General features: G+C 42.7%; 1 protein-coding gene across 17 annotated transcripts in view; it reads left to right on the top strand.

Annotated features, from left to right (window-relative positions):
- The window catches only part of CTNND2 (catenin delta 2), a 923,063-nt gene that overhangs the window by 789,821 nt on the left and 114,913 nt on the right, over nucleotides 1-18,329 (top strand). For all 17 annotated transcript variants that reach the window (XM_072752714.1, XM_072752715.1, XM_072752713.1 and 14 more), the window contains 2 exons: nucleotides 3,439-3,624; nucleotides 17,059-17,232. In XM_072752714.1, coding sequence (XP_072608815.1) covers nucleotides 3,439-3,624; nucleotides 17,059-17,232 — 360 coding nt within the window. The remainder of the gene's footprint in view (nucleotides 1-3,438; nucleotides 3,625-17,058; nucleotides 17,233-18,329) is intronic.

Genomic DNA, 18,329 nt, shown 5'->3' with positions numbered 1-18,329 from the left:
AAGTCCCTACAACAATGATCAGTCAAGATGTCTTCAGTATTTAAAGATGTCTGTTAATACAACAGACGAGAGATTTTTAAAAGAGCTGCTGGAGGTAATTCACAGAGCCTGTGGTGCGAGGATCTCAGCATTCAGAACAGTAAGGACTACAACATCTGGGCACTAAGCCTCCTACTATAATGGATACAAAAAGAGCTTTATACTGTCTGGGCCTTACAGTTGAAAAGAAAATAAGAGTCCACAGCCTCTTGCCTTGGCCAAGTGCCCATGTCAACACTGGTAGGAAGGTAGCCATTAGCAGGATAGCCCCACACTTTCTTCCTGATGTGGCAGGTGGCTAGATTCCTGAAACCCCTAGGTGATCCCCCCCCTTTTAATGTCCACATTTTATTCAGAAGAGGAACCTGGAATCAATGGAAGTGTTGAGGGCAGCAATCAGAAGACGTGGTTATTTCTGATGAAGCAGCAAGGGCACCACGCTTGGGTAGATGTGCCACCTCAACCTCCTGCTCACTAAGGACTATACCTGAATACCCCAACTTCAGGACTGGGAGGACGGTCAGAGCTACTGAAAGGATCAGACGCCAAGGGTTACTTAGCAGTGCTTGGCCGGCCAGAATGTGCCATGAGCTTTAATGTATTATTGTCTCACAGTGTCCCACGTGGCCCTCTGCGTGGTCACCTCTGAGCTCTCCCAAGGACAAGATAGAGGGGGAATGGGTCCACACTCTCTTTAAGACCAGCAAAGTTAGTGAATAAAAGAGCCTGGAATCCATGCAAGCTCTCAGCTCAGCTCCTGTAATTGGGACGGTTTGTTGAATGGGTAACATATGGTAGAGCAGCCTACAGACAACTTCCAAATTAGCCCTTTCTAATAGAAAATAAAGAGTCAAAATGACCCTGGTGGCCAAGAGGAACTGCTAAAAGCTCCGTTGACAGCAATGGATATCAAAAGCAGAGCCACCAGCTGCCACGTGCCTCCTGCTGGCGTCCCAAAGAAGAGCAGTAGCTGCCTTTTTTTTTTTTTTCCTACCCTCTTTCCCACTTCCTTCAAGGGAAGGGCCTGAATGGGTGACCCTCCCACACCACACTGAGCTAGAGAGATGAGGTCAGTCCCCGGACCCTGGGCCACCCCTCCTTCCCTCTGCACCCTCTCCTCTGCCAACCCTGCTTTATCCCCCCACCCCCACCTTCTCCCAGAACATCCCCCAGCCACAGGTAGATTATAAAGCTGGAAACTGCTGTGGATGTGTTCCCCAGCAGTCATTTGTTAAACAGAGGCAGGAGATGCCCCCAGGGAAGATGAACAGCAGGATGAGAAAGAAGTTGATTCTCCCAGGCCTTTGATGTAAGAAAAATCAGTTTGAGCTGATTTAAAAATCATTCTGACTTATGCCATAACATTTCCCTTTCAGGGAGAGAGACTTTCTCTCTTTCATGCATCGTCCTGTGTTTACCTGCTTTCATGCCTGTTCCTTTTTTGATGCAGAGAGGATGCTTGAAATAGAAAATCAAGTTGACTCAAAGCCTGTGGGATTAGCAGCCATGAAACCTTGAAAAGCTGACAAGAAAGGTCTGGAATGGCAAAGGCCCCAGAGATAGACCCAGAAAACCATTTTTCCTGGTTGATTGTCATGCCCCCAGTTAAGGACACGTGTGCAGGTTTTCCCAGATTTCCCACCTGGGAGGGGAACAGTGGGGCCCCGCCCCTCGCAGGCCTGGCCCAGGACCAGAGAGAAGTGGCCCGGTCTGCTGGGTGTCCCCACCAGCTTCAGGTCTCATCCCCTTCGTCTGTGAAATGGAACCACGTTCCCTGGCTCAAATGCTGGTGCACACAGCAGGTGCCTGGGCAGCCGGGGCCAAAGTGGCAGGCTTTTAAAAATAAAACTTAGCACAGCTCACTGGTTTTCCCCATCATCGTTTTGGGTATTTTTTTTTTTAATTGAGTGTTATTTTTCCTCTTCCCACTGTTCATCAAATGCAAAGCAAAGGTCAAAAGGTTGATCTGAAATTCATGTATGAAACCTGGTCTCAATGTGATGATATTCCAGAGGAAGAGTCATGGGAGGAAGTGGAAGCACATAGAGATTAAGCACTTTGCCCAAGGTCATATATAGCTCACGAAATGGCAAAGCAGGACCGAAACCAGACTGGCTGGCTCGGGGTCCAGTGTTCTGGACTGGCAGGCCGTGCTGTCTGCACCACTGCTCACGGTGTGAAGGCTGTGGACCAGGTGCTCACTGTGGACCAGGCACTGCTCAGTATGCACGCACGGGGTTGGTTTCCCATTGCTGCCGTAACAAATTGCCACAAACACGGTAGCTTAAAACCACACAGATTTATCCTGTTACTGTTTTACAGGTCAGGAGTCCCAAACGGGTCTTGTTGGGCTAAAGTCAGTGTGTCTCCAGGGCTGCATTCCTCCTGGAGGCTCAGGAGAGAATTGGTTGGAGGTGCCCACAAAACTTTAGCTTGTGGCACCTTCTTCCGTCTTCTAAGCCTGCAGTGAGAGGTCACACCACTTCTCGTGCCACCGTCTCTCACTTCTAGGACCCTCAGGGGTACGTGGGCCCACTAGGGTAACCCAGTGGGTTACCTGACTAAAGGTCTGCAGCCTCCATTCCCCCTGGCCACATAACCTAACTGAGCCGAGTCACAGCTTGCAGAGATTAATACATGAGTGCTGTCATGACCATCTTCCGGAGGAAGCAGTTGAGCTGCGGAGATGTTGGGGGTACTGTCTGAGTCACACAACCAACAGACACACACCAAGGACTCTCCAGGTGTCCAGCTGCACACAGTGTGTCCTGAAGCACTGTTTCACCCCCACGCTAAGAAAACAGAAGCACCAGCCATCAAATCAAGTCAACAGAATGGAAACTATGTCCCCAGGTGATCCCGGCACTCGGGTTGCCTGGGACCCCCCCCCAACTTTATATGTATCTCTCACCTCATTTTACTCCCAGTAAGTGGCCCGATGGGTGGGAAATACCAGTGTTTCCTTCCCAGAGCTGATGGAAATGTGAGTATCCACACTCTTGGTGACTGTGAGCCCCAGTCCCCAGAGGGGGGTGGTGTGTGCATGGGCCACACTTGGAACCTCTTGTGGTTGTGGACTCTCTTCCCGCAAGTGAACTTCTGTTGACAATGACAGTGTTTATACAAGTAACTACTGTAGATAAGGAAAGATATTAAGACCATCTCAGGTTTCTCTCAATTCTTTCCACCGCGGCTGTCAAGGGAGCCTTAAGGAACCAGCAGCCAAAGGTATCCAGAAGGCATCAGGTGTGGAAACGACTGCTTTCCTGGGTGAAGGAGTGCCGGTTGGTTTTTATTCATTCCTCTTTGTTTCCTTTCCCCTTTTTTGTTTTTTTTTTGTTTTGTTTTGGTTTTGTTTTGTTTTGTTTTGTTTTTTGTTTTTTGTTTTTGGTTCTGCAGACCGTTGAAAACTGTGTGTGCATTTTAAGGAACCTGTCGTACCGGCTGGCAGCAGAAACGTCTCAGGGACAGCACATGGGCACGGATGAGCTAGACGGGCTGCTCTGCGGTGAGGCCAATGGCAAAGACGCGGAGAGTTCTGGGTGCTGGGGCAAGAAGAAAAAGAAAAAGAAATCCCAAGATCAGGTAATACAGGCAACTTGCAGCTGCACGCACTTAGCCCGTCCCTAATTACAACGTTCACATTTCTTCTGCATATATAGCTGTGGGGCTCTGCACTTGCAATGTGTGACACAATCACGAACACATCCGCAGAATTTTCCTATGGGGCTTTCACAGCTCAGAGCTTCAAACAGCTCCCCCCAGGTCCTGCAGGCCAGCCCAGATAGGACTTTTGAAAAAGAGAGTCTCGTGAGTCCCAAGCAGGTTCTGAGGTCCCAGCTTGTAGAGTCTGTCCTGGCCAATGACTCTTCTGTGTGTTCATCTGCACATTGATGGAGGTCCTTGCCAGGGACAGGCGGGGTGCCTTGCAGGTGGTGCAGATGCACCATAGGTGTGGTATAGGAAGGGAAGCAGAAGTGCACGAAAACCCAACACATAGTTTACGGCATGTTTTGAAACCTTTTGGTATGTACTTTTGCCTTTGCTAGAAATAGGGGGCTGGTGGCTCAGGTTCACAGTGCTCCAACAGGATGCATTAGGAGCTTAGCCTGCGGGAACCATTCTGATAAATTCAGAAAGCTGTCCAGCTGGAGCGGTCTCTTCAGAATAGATGGACTTTACCTCAAGCAGCTGTACGGAGGCTGCCTGCAGTGAGGTAAAGGCCAATAGGCAGCCACTCTTGGCCTTGGTGGAATTAAGACAGCCTCCACCCCTCACCCATTTCCCCCCACATAAGGTAGTAGTACAAGTGGTAGCTGCTGGCCTGAAACCCCTGCTACTGAGGTTGTCCCATCTCACTGTGGTCTGGGTGGTGTGGTCATGCGTCCAGTCTTCCTTGGACACTGTGGTCATATCCCAATGCTAGGGTCATACAGACCCAAGATCTGACTATCTTCAAGAGTGAACAACTAAGTAAGCAGGGCGGAACATACAATTCTCTCTTAGCAGGTTTTAATTCAAGATAAATATGCAAAAGTATCTGTTCACATCATTTTAAAAAGTATTTTCAAAAACATTCTGTTTCAAGTAAGGATTATAGAAGCTCTTTTGTTTGAAGTAAGGATTCCTGGGAATGCACTCTTAATAATTCCTGAATTTTACTTGACTGTATCAATGTTAGTATTTTTTAGATTCTGGTTCTCTTGCTGTCTGAGGCCCCTGAGGGCTACTCTAGGCGCATCTGCAACTTCTAGATCTGCATGTTCCAGCATCAACATACCTATAATATAAAAGATACATGCAGCTTACCCTTTTGATGGTGACCTTCCACTTGGCGAAGTTCCCAACCCTGAATTCTCTCCTGTTGTGGATCAGTGCTGTGTCCACTGTCTCCTCAAATTTCAGTAGCCTTTACGAGGATTGAGCCATACTTCTTAATTCAGCCACTTAAAAACCTCCTATCAGGTGAATGCAGTGGTTAACTAGCAGGCTATATGCCAGGCATTATGCCAAAAAAATGTCAGATATCTCAGATTTCCTACCCAGTACTACCCAGACCATGATGACTTCTGAACTTTTTTTAATATCAAATAAACGAAACATGGCCTAACAAAGGTATAATGGGTCCTTCTCATGGTTTCCTGCTGCTGTACTGTATACCTAGGGCTCTGTCCTTTCACTGCTTTATCCCAGAAAGTGCACGAGCATAATAAAGATTGAAAACAGCATTGGTGCTTCCCAGTCTGTCCAGTTATCATAGTCTCCTGGTCTCATCCACCACTTATAGACTCAGAACCTCCAGGATGGGCCCAGGCAACTTTAGAAGGCAGATTTGGAAAATTGTATTAACATGTTAGCCTTGGTTTAAAAAAATGAATTAAAAAACACAAAACTTTGAACTGAGCTTGAATTCACTCTGATTTCAAGGTGTTCTTTCCAGTCTGATGTTTGGATTCAGAAGTACATCCTTCTGATGACACCTGCACCTGTCACTGGTATCCCATCAGTAAGAGTTGGCCCCAAACCCTGAACCTTTTTTCCAACTCTGCCAAGGTGTGTTTACATGGCTTGAAGTCTTTCAAGTGACAGGTGAGATTAGATATTGATTGGGTCCAGAGAAGTCAGAGAATATTCATGGACTTCACCCCAAAATACAGCCCTCCTTTCAAGCTATTAGCTAACTCCTTAGAACCTTATGATGAGCAACTTCCACCTTAGAATGTTGTATTTTTGAACCATGGTTTATGACACCAATGAGCTATTTTCTAAGCTGAGTAAGATGCAGAGATTAGTTCAATTTTGTCATCTTTTTGCCAAAAGTCTAAGTGAAAATTTATAAGGGTCATTTGTATTATCCTTTTCTTAACGATATTCTTTAAGGAAACAAAAAGGATTTCTTTAAGAAAGTTTTGCTGAAACAACCATGTTAAAGTACAATAGAACATTGTTATTCATAAAGAAACTTCAAAGTCGTGGTTTCAGTCAATGGTGTTTTGTAAAAGATCTTTGTGCTCTAATACAAACATATTTTATGAAAAATTTTTATGTAAACAGATAGTAATTATGGTTGTTTGAAAGTCATTTCATATGTCTTGTCAAGTTCAGTATATGTGAAAACAGTCAAGAGTAAAAACCATCTTGTATGGAAAACCAATAAGAGGCACAGCTGAAAGGTCTGGAGATGGGGGGGTGAGCATCTCACATCCTCTTGCCCCCCCCCCCCCCCCCCCCCCCCCCCCCCCCCGTGCGTGGTCCTCAGGAGAGAACTGAATCTAGATGGTGCCACCTGCTGGGAAGGATGGAATTTGCTCCAGCCTGGGGTCTCCGCAGGGAGAATGTGCTTCACGCTGAGGAATGTGCTTTGCACTTGGGGAAAAGCAGGTGGCCATTCCAAATAATCTAAAGGAATTAAAAGCCAGCTGTCTCAAGTGAGAGGAGGAACCAAGGCCCTAATTCATCACGGTTAACAGGTTGCAGCAAGGTGAGAAATGGAAATGTGCACAGGCCTGGCTAGGACAAAGCATCCCTGTCTTTGCTAACACCAGAACAGCAGGTTACCTTCAGAGACTGCAGACTGATTTAACTCACCTGGAAGCTTCCAGAAAGTTCTAGGTTTACAGTTTTAAAGATGGTCAGGAATCCATTCCCTGGAGTCTCTGTTGCTAATAAAGTCAAATTTTCAAAGAACATATAGTAATTAGAATATATAATACCAAGTGAAGTGAAGAAAAAGAAGAGAAAAACAGGAGTATATATAGAAAGCTGTACATATAATATAGATAAAACCTGGCCAATTTTGCAAAATGTGTATCACATGCAAATATAAAATATATTTTTTAAATATTTTTATTTGTGTATATATGTATGTGTGTGTTTCTAGAGAAAGTACAGTAACGTCAAAGACAGAGGATAGTGATTCTTTTTATACAGGCATTACATTTGTAATTTTTTCAAATACCATTTAGAAAATAATATTTTAGAAAGCACGTGCTGATTAAGTCAGCTTGCTTATAACTGGGTATTCATTTTCTTCTCTTAAATTTAAGATGTCCAGAGAAAGGGATGCAAGGAGCTGTGTAAAATGAAAGGTTGTCTAATCCACAACAGATATTTCCTAAGAGAGGAGCCAGAGATTTTAGCAAGAAGCCAAAGTGATACAAATAGTAATTGGTTTAATGATTGCCCCTGGAGCTTGCTGTATCCCAGGAATTTATGTTGATTCTTACCTTTGCCACTGTTATTCTATACCTTAGGAAAATGCTGTGATACTGTAAAAGTCAGATTTAATTACAATAAAAATCTTAGAGAAACATTATCCTTTAGATTCTTAATCAGATTAATTCAGGAAAATATGTGATACAAAGATATGCTTCATTCATGCTCTTCTTTTAAGAAATGGTTGCTATTGGGGCACCTGGGTGGCTCAGTTGGTTAAGCATCTGATTCTTGATCTCAGTTCGTGATCTCAGGATTGTGAGATTGAGCCCTGCATCGGGCTCCACGCTCAGTGTGGTGTCTGCTCATCCCTCTCTGTCCCCTGCCCCCACTTGCATATTTGTGTGCTCTCTCTCTCTCTCTCTCAAAAAAATAAAAAACTTTAAAAAAAATAAGAGAAACAAATAGTTGCTATCAAATTGTACTGGAACCATCAGACTATGAGTTAAATAGTTTTTAACATTTCTGGGCATCATATTCCGATCCAAAATGGCTTTGAAAATTTATTAATTTCTGTGCCACATTACAAGAAATTCCTGGTTTCTCTAGCCCTTTTCAGGTGGAACCTTACCCCTGCCCCACCAAACAGCCTGCACGTCATGTGCCAAGAGGCACATCTCACCTCTCAGGGGCTCCACCGCTGTCTTCAAGGGGTCTGTGCCAGTCGCTAGGCACAGCAGGGTAGGGGCCGCAGACCAAAGATTGGGGTCCAGGGAAGTGCAAGTAGATGAAATTGCTGTATTTACTTTTCCAGCTTTTGTAGAAATCAGCATCTTTTGTTTTTCAATTTGGGATATGGCCAAGGTTCCTTGGGATGATATCCTGGGATTCCTGGTACTCAGAAGTGTATTTGAGAGCAAGAGTACTGCTGGCTGCTGGCCAGAGCAGACCTGAGCCTTCAAGACTCACTCAGTGTGAACTTGACAGTAGAGAGAAACTGCTGAGAGAATAAAACAAAAACAAAAACAAGCAAGATACCCTAGAATCAGAACTCCTCTTTTTCTGCTTGAATATCACTTGTGAATGTTTTAGTTCATGTGGGTATCTGTGTATCCTTGTGGGTGAGGACATAAACCTATCAGAATTCAGAGATGATTCTGATTTGGTATTTTCGCATGGAGACTGCTTGTCTCCTGATAATCTTTGTTTCACAGTTTAGTGAGTTGTGGTCAACTTGAGAGTAAGTACTGTTGCTCTTTCCACCGCTTTCTGACATCGTAGATGCCAAATGCATGGGACAGCACGAGGTTTCCTTGAGGATATCACCATGCTATTTCATACACAGAAGCAATAGTAACGGGATTCTTCAAAAAAACCCGTAATGCCCTCTTATTTTTTTCCATGATAATGGACATGTCTTGGCAGAACCTCCAAGGGCTTCCCCTGCACACTCTCCTGGCCCGTCCTTTGTCACACCGGCCAGCCTCTGAGCTTTGGGTCCTGCTCTTCCTCCGTCTGGCCTTCTCTTCCCTTTCTTTTACTACTGGGAAAATTATCCATTAAGATCAAATAAAACATCACCTCCAACCTTTCAAGACTTCTTCCAAGTAAAAAGTCCTTCATCCTCCAATCTACTTCCACCTGGTTTTATCTGAACTTGCCCTCTAGTGCCGATCTGGCACAATAGTGGACTTCCATCAAGAGGGAATCTGCTGCAGGGAAGGACAGAGGATCTGGTTTATGTCACTGACATCTAGCCCAACACCCAGAACCAGTGAGGCTGAGTGACACTCAGTTTGAGGTTCATGGCAGCCTCTACCCCTTGCTAGGGAGGTTTTTCCAGTAGATGTTCTAGTAGGTGACTTGTCCCAGCCTCGTCCATTTCTTTCTTGATGAGACTGCCTCCAGGAGCCACTGTGAGCCTAGAGTATTCTGTAGACCTCTTTCTGGTTTCGGTTCAAACCTTCATCCAGCTTCTCATGGCAGTGCTGCATTTTATTATGTGAGTCAGCGTTCTGCATCTGCAAGGACCACCCTACCTAACAAACACTCTGTATCATGATAATCATCTGAGAACTAGGATTCATGTCAACAAGTGCATACAGGTGTGCCTCACAGTACCTCTGGAAAAGCAGTACTTTTGATCATGCCAAACTAAAAAATGCCTTGTTCTGAAGGTGTTAACACACGACACACATAAATGGTATTAGAGGTCACGAAATCCTGTCACCTGAAAGGTTTCCTGTGACTTTCAGGACTTTGTATCTGCTATCACTTCACCACGAGCATCACACATTGCCCACTGCATTGAATGGATGCTTTTGGCCCAGAAATGAGACTCTGACACTAAATGGTGATCAATATCTCAAAGTGCACAAATGAATTTTCTTGCTAGTTTAAATGACACTGGAGATTTTAATTTTAAAGAAGTTTCTCCTTATTTTGGACAAAATGGATGTTGATTATAAGTAAATATAAACATGCATGTAGATACATGTATGTATAACATGTAAATTATATATGAATAAAATAGCAATAAGCTACAAAATGAAAGAAATACACACACCTCCACCATCCCCCTCCTAGACATAAATGATTGCAACTTAGAGCAGGCATATATCCTTTCAAATCTTCTCTCTCCATATTTATGCACAGCTTTGTTTAACCCTTCAAAAATACAGTTTTTCTACATTGATGTTAGAATCAGGGTGCATGTCAGACAGCCAAACTCCTAGAGCCTCTAAGTGTCCTGAGAGTAGATAAGTGTCCTTCCCACTAATGTGAAGGTCGATGCTTCTGGCAGCCCTGATCTGTAGTCTTTAGAGGCTCTGAGATCTATCGTGTTCTCCTCTTTGGGATAATTCCTCCTTCTCATGGTCCATGATGTCTTTTCCTGTCCATCGTCCAGGAGCAGAAAAGGTGCAAAGAAGACAGGGTAGGGGGGCGTGTCCTTCTTTCTGGGGCCCACCTGAAAGTCATACGCATCACTGTTGCTCACCCCCCACCCTTTGGTTTATATCAGATCAAGTTAAAACCCAAAGTGCGAGGGAGGCAGGAAGCGTACTATATTTGCGAGACAACAACAAATTTCAAATTCTCTGCAAACAGTGAAGCCCCTGATTACCTGCACTCGATGACCGTGCCCACTGCCCACCTTGGCACAGCATGGACAAGGAGAACAGGTGTGGGCATGACACCCACCTGTCTCAGTCTGAGTACTGTTGTACAATAGTTTATCCCCTGACTCAGCATGACCTTTTTCCTTGCCAGCACATGATTCCCAGCAAGGATGGGGAAGGACTGCCAGGAATTCCACGGTAGGGGTGTACCATGATGTGCGACCCAGTCCCTGATGGTCAAAAAATTTGGTTGCTTCCAAATTTTAACTAATGTAAACTGTAATACACTTATGTAGTTGAATCTCACCTATACCCTTAATTGCCTTTCAAAGATAAATCCTTAAAAGTGAAATATCGAGACCAAATGAATCTGGATACATAAGCCAAAATTTGTCTTAATCACGCTGGATGGCAGTAATAGCTGAAGTACACTTGGATTTGATTTATCATCACTGATGTATCTGCCCTTCTTGACATTCTTGACGCTTTTAAGTTCTCATTTCTTAATATCACAGGTTGCCTTTCTTCCAGTTTTTATTTTATTCATAAGCATACTTTTCTTTTGCTGCTTAATACCATTTCTTTACCAGCCATCTGGTTATTTGAGCTGCTGCTCATTCCTCATGGCTGGCTCCGGCTCGGTCTCACTGTGCCTTCACCTCACCATATGCTGGGAGCTTGGTGACTCAACATATGATATTTCATGTCCTCAAAGCAACAAGTCACACAAACCTGCAAAATCACAGCTGTCCATTTTCATGCAGTGACTCTCCTTTATCACTGCCCGTGACTGAATGAGATTCTCCTCCTACTTTGGCACCTCAGAGAAAATATATCCCATCACCTAAAAATGCTATTCTTCTGTAAAGTCTTTCAGCAACTTTACAGACTTAAAACTGATTTAGGCTTCCCATTTACTTTCCATATTGACATTTAACCATTCAGTGCTCCATACCATTAATAAATACTCTCTGTCAGTTAGGTGTCCAGCTCTTGATTTCAGCTTAGGTCATGATCTGAGGGGCACGGGATTGAGCCCCACATTGTGATCTGCATTCAGTGAGGAGTCTGCTTGGGATTCTCTCTCTTTCCCTCTCCATCTACCCCTCTTCCTCCTCTCTCTCTAAAAAAAAAAAAATAATAAATCTCAAAAAAATGCTCTGAGTTTTATACTACTAGATCAGGGTTTCTCAGCCTTGCCACTCTTGACATTTCAAGCCAGATAATTCTCTCTTGTGGGGGCTGTCCTGTGCGTTGTAGGATTTTATCAGCATTCCTGGCCTTTACCCAGTAGGTGCCAATAGTTCTCCCTCCCCCAGTTGTAACAATTAGCAATGTCTCCAACATTGACAGTTGTCCCCTTGGATGATAAAATCCCTTTAGTCAAGAATCACTGTATTAGACTGGCTTTGAGACATGTATCACCAAAGATAGAAAAAAAAAAATAAGACTGCATACAGGATAATCTGAGGGAGGTTGGCATGTTAAGGACAAAGCCCCTTTAAAAGGGAGGTAATGGAAAAAATAAATAAAAGGTAGACAATGGAGAGATTCTTGGACCAGGTTCCCCAAGATGTGGATGAGAAGATAAGAGCAGAGAGAGTTCTAGAGGGGTGTTAGTGGTGTTCTGGTTGGTTCCATCACAATGAGTAGGAGAAAGAGCAGGCAAGCCTGGTGATGTGGACCAGCCCTGTGGGGCACAGCACGGTGGGCTCTTCATGCCACTCCCTGAAGTAGACAGCATCACCAGCCTCCCTCCCACCTCTTTCTGAGAGATGTGTGTCGCTTGGCTCCACACCAACAAAAATGAATCAGCAAGGCTATCCCTGAATCTCTTTAAATCCTATACTTGAAAGTATATTCTCCCCCTTTAACACAGGTTTCTAATCTCTCAAATGCAAAACCCTTCGTATCTTCTTCAAGGAGAGCCTAGAGACAATGTGTGCCACATAAATGCAGCTCATTGGGCTCCAGCTCTGTCCCCTCTTTGCACACACTTAGCCCCGCTGTCATCAACATCTTCTAAACAGCACCCAGGGGACTTGACATACCTGAGCTACCCTCTTCTTCAAAATTCCCAAGAGTCAATGCAAGAGTCATCTCACCCCTGGCTTTTTATAGCTGCTCAGAGTGTCTTCATCACTTCTATTCCCTGCCTCCCTTTCCCTCATCCTCAGAAAAGATGGAAGTGATCATGAAACTCTGTAAAGGGAGAATCTATTAGTAATTCTGCTGTTCCACCAAGCCAAGCCAAGATGGCAGATAGGGGATGGACTTGCAGGTACATTGCTGCTTTTTAAAGGATGAAGTACAGGCTGGAGCTTGCTTAAACCAAGCCCTGTGTGAGAGAATGTTCCTGACACCTCCCATCTTCCAGTCATCTCCTCTCCTGACATGGTGCGAAGTAGGACTTCAGCTGGGAGGGAAGGGTGGGATTTTAAAGTTGAATGTCTCCCTGTTGCTGCAGATCCATGCCCTTTATGATGCAGTTTCCTTGGCCTGTTGTTTTATTTCAGCACAACCCCTTAAAAAACGAGCAGCCTGCACATGGGCAATGACAACGGTGCCACCTCATTGGGAGAGAAATATGGGCAACAGAATTGCATTGCTCTGGAGAAGAAACCTTTTCTGTTTGTGTTCCAAAGATACAGATGAGCCGGAGAAGCTCTTCTCCATGGATTTGAGTGGCTGTGACAAATGTGAAAGAGGAGCGCAGTCTCTCAGTGTCTCTGGGCTGTAGATCCTTCCCCTGCATCCGGGGAGCAGGATGCATTTCTGTGGCACCCAGCCAAGCGAGGTGGAAGTGGAGGCTGGGTAGGTGTAAGCCCGGTAGAGAGGAAGAGCTGAAAGTCTCTTGTTAATTCTCATTAGCAGGGGCTTTGTGGATGCAGTAATTCGAGCACTCATGAGCCACCATCCCTGAAGGAAGACCATGTTCACTAAGTCTCTTGACTGATGGGCATTTTTACTTTCTGGTTTGGGGACTTTGTGTTTTTGTCCCTACCTTGCATCTTTCTCTTCATATAAGGAGCAAATGGCTTCCACTTCTCCATCCTGAAGCCAACTAAGAAATCTTTTAAGTAGAATTTAAACAGTACGGGGAAGCAAAGTATTAAAGACAAATCCAAAGAAAAGACTTTTTTCTTGCTTATTTTTAAGTCACACATTGAACACAGTCCCACACATGTGTGATTCTCTTCCCAAGCAGACAGACATTTCTTACCAGTGGCTGGCATTTCTCTCCTCCCCTGACTGACCATAGCAGAAAGCATCATGTCCAGATTTCAGCAGTTCCTAGGCTTCTAACATGGAGGCTTGTTATCTTCCTTTCCAAAAAGCTTTGAGAATTACCTTCTTGAACAGAGAATACCTATTTTCAATTCAATACAGTTTTAGAAAAGGAATGATACAAACTGTTGACTGATTTGTGTTATTAGTGTTAGTCTTACAGTTATACATTTAATACCAGTAAGGAAAAGTGCTAATAGTATGTTATTGAGTGTGGCACTGTTTGGGGTGATAAAATCAATTGATTTGCTCTATGATTTACTGTCAACATAATCCTGCCACACTGTCTCCTTGCTTTGCTGACAGCCTGCCCCGAGAGAGCTCCATGGCAGAAAGGTCGTAGAGTAGCTACAGGATCCTGCTACACTGAATTTACTTAATGCTTACTGTGATTACTGCTTAGTCTGCTCAGGCTACCATAACAAAACACCGTAGACTGGGAGATTTCAGCAACAGGCATTTATTTTTCATGGTGTTAGAGGCTGGAAATCCAAAAACAAGGTGACAGCAGATTCAGTGTCTGTTGAGAGCCTGTTCTTGTTTCACAGATGATCTCTTCTTGCTGTGTCCTTATAGGATTGAAAAGAGAAAGTTCTGGTCCCTTCATTTCAGATTTTAAGAGATGTGTCTTGTATTTAAAATTATAAATGGGGTATGTCCACTTTGCTGATAAAGTTGCATATCCCATGACTTTTCACGGATCCTCACTCTAGAATAAGCTCAGCACTAAAAGTTTACATGTGCAGAATTTTCATCACCTAGGTCAGATCCTGGTGTCACCTTCACCCTGTGGTCCTGTTATTGTTGATTTTCCAGGTGACATAATGCTGAGCATGTCAGCACACTCTTCAAGAAGACTCCTGGTCTTTTTATAGGTGGCGAAAATATATTTTTAATGGACAATTGGTAATTCTTTCTCTATCAACTCAGTAAAAGGTTGAAATAGCGTACCCAGATAAAGGGCAGATACATTGACTGGCTTTGAAATAACTCTTTTTATTCAGTATTGACATACTAGGGTGCCATCAGTGTTCTGAAATAGCAGAGAATCCCCTTTGAACTCCATTTCTAGTTGCCATCAAAGATTATCTGTATTCACATCAGTTTCCCTTTTATTTCCTTCAGATTCTCTCTGTAGCCATTAAGGAAGGATTGTAATAAAAGGTATTTAAGAGCTACATAGATCACATGTCAGAGCAGAAGAAAATTGTCTACTGATTTAGCCATTTATCCTATTTTATTGGGGAGAAGTTAGGAGAGGAGAACAAGATGAAACCCAGCAAATGATAACACAGCTGCTGCTTGTTCCTCTTAGAGTCTGGCTCTCACACTTTGTAATGAGCATGCAAATATTATTTCTGTGCACCTCCCGCTGTTGTGTTAGCTCTCCCAACGTGAGAGGGAAATGCCATCTCTATTGAGCTCTAAGTTTCATAGTTTGATATTTCTGAATTTTATCACATCTTTATATGGAAACAATAGCTTAAGACTTCTAAGGAGATGACAAAATAAACAATGGAAAAAACCCACATGAAATAATTTCCCATTTCCTGTTGCAGCAGCAGAAAGATTCAGCACCCCAAGCTGGTCTCCCTAGACAAGCCACTATTACCCCTGCTCCATCACTGAAGTCAGCAAATCTACAGAACAACTAGTCTCTCCCTGGTGCTATCTTCCTGTCCAGTGTAGTGAGCTCATCTCAGAGAATGAGCCAGGAGCAATGTGACAAGACTGTTCACTTCCCACTTTGTTATTTTTCATATTTAAAAGAGACGTGCTGGTTTCATTAGTAGGCTTGCACAGGTGCAGTCATTTCAGAACGGTTTAGAAGTAGCTTTGATTAACAGAACAAGCAGACTCCCCGACCTTGAGTGTCCTTGTCACAGAGTTAAAATTGAGTGACATTCTCAGTGAAAATGACCTTTCGTGGGATGTCCAACATCCATCCATGGGAAATTCATCTCTGAGCTTTAGCCTTCACTTAAACTAAGTTGTGTCATAATTGAGAAAAAGAAGATATGGGTCTTTAATTTTTTTCTTGGAAAATAATGAAATTCTTGAAGTGACTTGTGATAGTAAGTAATGTTACATTTTTACCATTAGCATTTCCGTTTTTATGTTACAAAGATATGCAGTAAGCCTATATTCCAGTAAAAATTTCAAAACTAAGAAACACAGACTTTGAATTATGGCTGTGATTTTTGTATTTATACATACATATATACACAAGTGCACATATATGTAGATACATGAATATCTGCAGGAAAGTTTAGTAAATGTCATATAGACTATATCTTAAGCCACCATTAATAAACACAAATAAGCAGTTAAATAACACTCCCACCCTGAAATTACAAAGGATTATTTTGTTTTACTATTATTTTTCTCAGAAGTTAATATGGGAGTATTTTTTTCTAAACATAGAGTTTACTTCATTTCTACCCTCATTATATTTACTGGCTTCATTTTTCCCAAAAGACAAAGGCTGTATGTGACCAAACATCAGAATCACTCTTATGATTTTTAATATTTTTAAAATGATAAGAGTAACAGAAAATTGGAAATGTAGAAAAATGTGAGAGACATAAACATTTTTGTTAATAAGTTTTTATTATCACACATGTTGTCCTGGGGCATTTTGAGTTGTATTAAGCATAAACTCCATACTACTTTGCATCTTTGTTCATTTCACTTTTATTGTAATCATTTCTCCACATTGCTACATGGTCTTCATAGCTATCATTTTTAATGGTCTACTGATATTCCCTTATGCAATAGCAATAGTTTTTAATTTATTTCCATTAATTTTTAATTATATGTTCTCCTATTCTTCATTAGACTCAATTCAAAGCAAACTGAACTGTCAGAATTGCTGTAAGATCTAAATTTGCCTTTAGCTAGGTCAATGCATCTAATAAACCATAGCAATTTTCTCTTTTTTGTACATTCCTGAGATCTGTTTGATGCCTATAATGCCATGATAGAATTCAAAAGCAAACAAATATTTTTTATAAGTTGCCTAAGAATTTATCAGTTGGCATAAGAAGTGAGGGTGTTTGATGTTACTCTGTACAGTGTTATGCCAGTAGCATGCTAACTGTAAGACATGCTGCCTTGACCTTTAACCTTCTTCCACTCTGCCCATCAAAATTAATTTATTTTTTCTTCCTTTTTATAGCAATATGTTGGCACTGTTCTTAGAGAGCTATGCATGCAGCTGGCAATTAGATTCACTTATGTACCTGCTCCACCACCTTCCACTTTCCATCATAAGCTCTTGGTGGGCAGGAGTAGCTATCCTATTTTTGCCCTACTACGGCATTACCCTACCTGTAATAGATGGTCACCAAGTATTAAAACATTCTGCTCCAGTTTTTGTCTATAGTGTTTACAAAAGGTGAAGTTGGGAAGTGTAATGATATTAAAGATGTTTACTCTCTTATTTTTCTTCCACCAGTGGGATGGAGTAGGACCTCTTCCAGACTGTGCAGAACCACCAAAAGGGATCCAGATGCTGTGGCACCCATCAATAGTCAAACCCTACCTCACACTGCTCTCTGAGTGCTCAAACGCAGACACGCTGGAAGGGGCGGCAGGCGCCCTGCAGAACTTGGCTGCAGGGAGCTGGAAGGTATGACTAGTTCATTACAATAAAGAAGAGATCTGGAATTATGAGCACATCCTTAGAAAGGAATAGAAGTCCAGTTGTGAGATATGCAATTACAATGCAGTTTGTGAAAATGTTAGGGAAAGACCAGTTACATTGAACTTGTGGACACAGAAAAATATTCTTTAAAAATTCTCAAGGGCTCAGAGGTCCTTGAAGATCTCTACAAAATATAGATGAACAGATGTAAGTATAGTCATTGAAAATGCTGTGATATGCTTTCCACTCTATTTGTGTAGCTGAGTTATTTTGTTTTCAGGGGAGATATAACATGTTGATGCTTTTCAAAGCTCTATTGTTGACTGTTAGGAGAGTTAATACTCAAGCACCTTGTATCAAAACCCCTGTGAATCCCTCTAATGTTGTAGTTGGCCCTGTCTCCAAAGGAAAAGAACCTCTTTCATTTTTAACCTATGGGCTTACAGAGAAGAATAATATTCTTGGGTCTTTTTGGCCAGAATGTTAAAAGTAAAAAAAAAAAAAAAAAATGTACGATGCAGAAGGAGATTAGGAGGGCTTTTTCCTCTGAGTTCTTGTAAACACATACTATCCTTGATTGGTTTTCATGGAAAATTTCCACAACCCTCATTTTGGGTAGAAAAGGATTGACCATAGCAAAGAATTCTTGAGTTTGATCACCAACTATTACATAAGCTAACTTGTCTTATTGAAAAGAAGAAGAAGAAGAAGAAGAAGAAGAAGAAGAAGAGAAAAAGTGTAACAACCTAGAATGAGGGCATATGGGGAAAATATCCAGAGAGGAATTTGGACCTCCGCCATCCATTTTTCATTCATTTAATATCAAAGCCTGGGGGTTGGGATACACATAAATCACTATCTAGCATTCACTTTCTTCAAAACAATGTTAATAAGACACATGGCTACGAAGAATTCTCAGCTTCGTCCCACAGGCACTGCACACACTGTCCTCAGCATTGTCATGCAGCTACCTCCTCCCTTCTGTACAAGCTTCCAGCATCTGCCTTCGTGTCACCTCTCACTCTGTCATTCTGTTTCCACTGCTGCAGTCCCAGCTACAGCACTACCTTCTTTCTTGGTGG

The sequence above is a fragment of the Vulpes vulpes genome, chromosome 3, assembly GCF_048418805.1.
Source record: "Vulpes vulpes isolate BD-2025 chromosome 3, VulVul3, whole genome shotgun sequence".
NCBI lineage: Eukaryota > Metazoa > Chordata > Mammalia > Carnivora > Canidae > Vulpes > Vulpes vulpes.
Note: the sequence above shows the minus strand (reverse complement) of the source record. Positions and strands in the feature narration are given on the sequence as shown.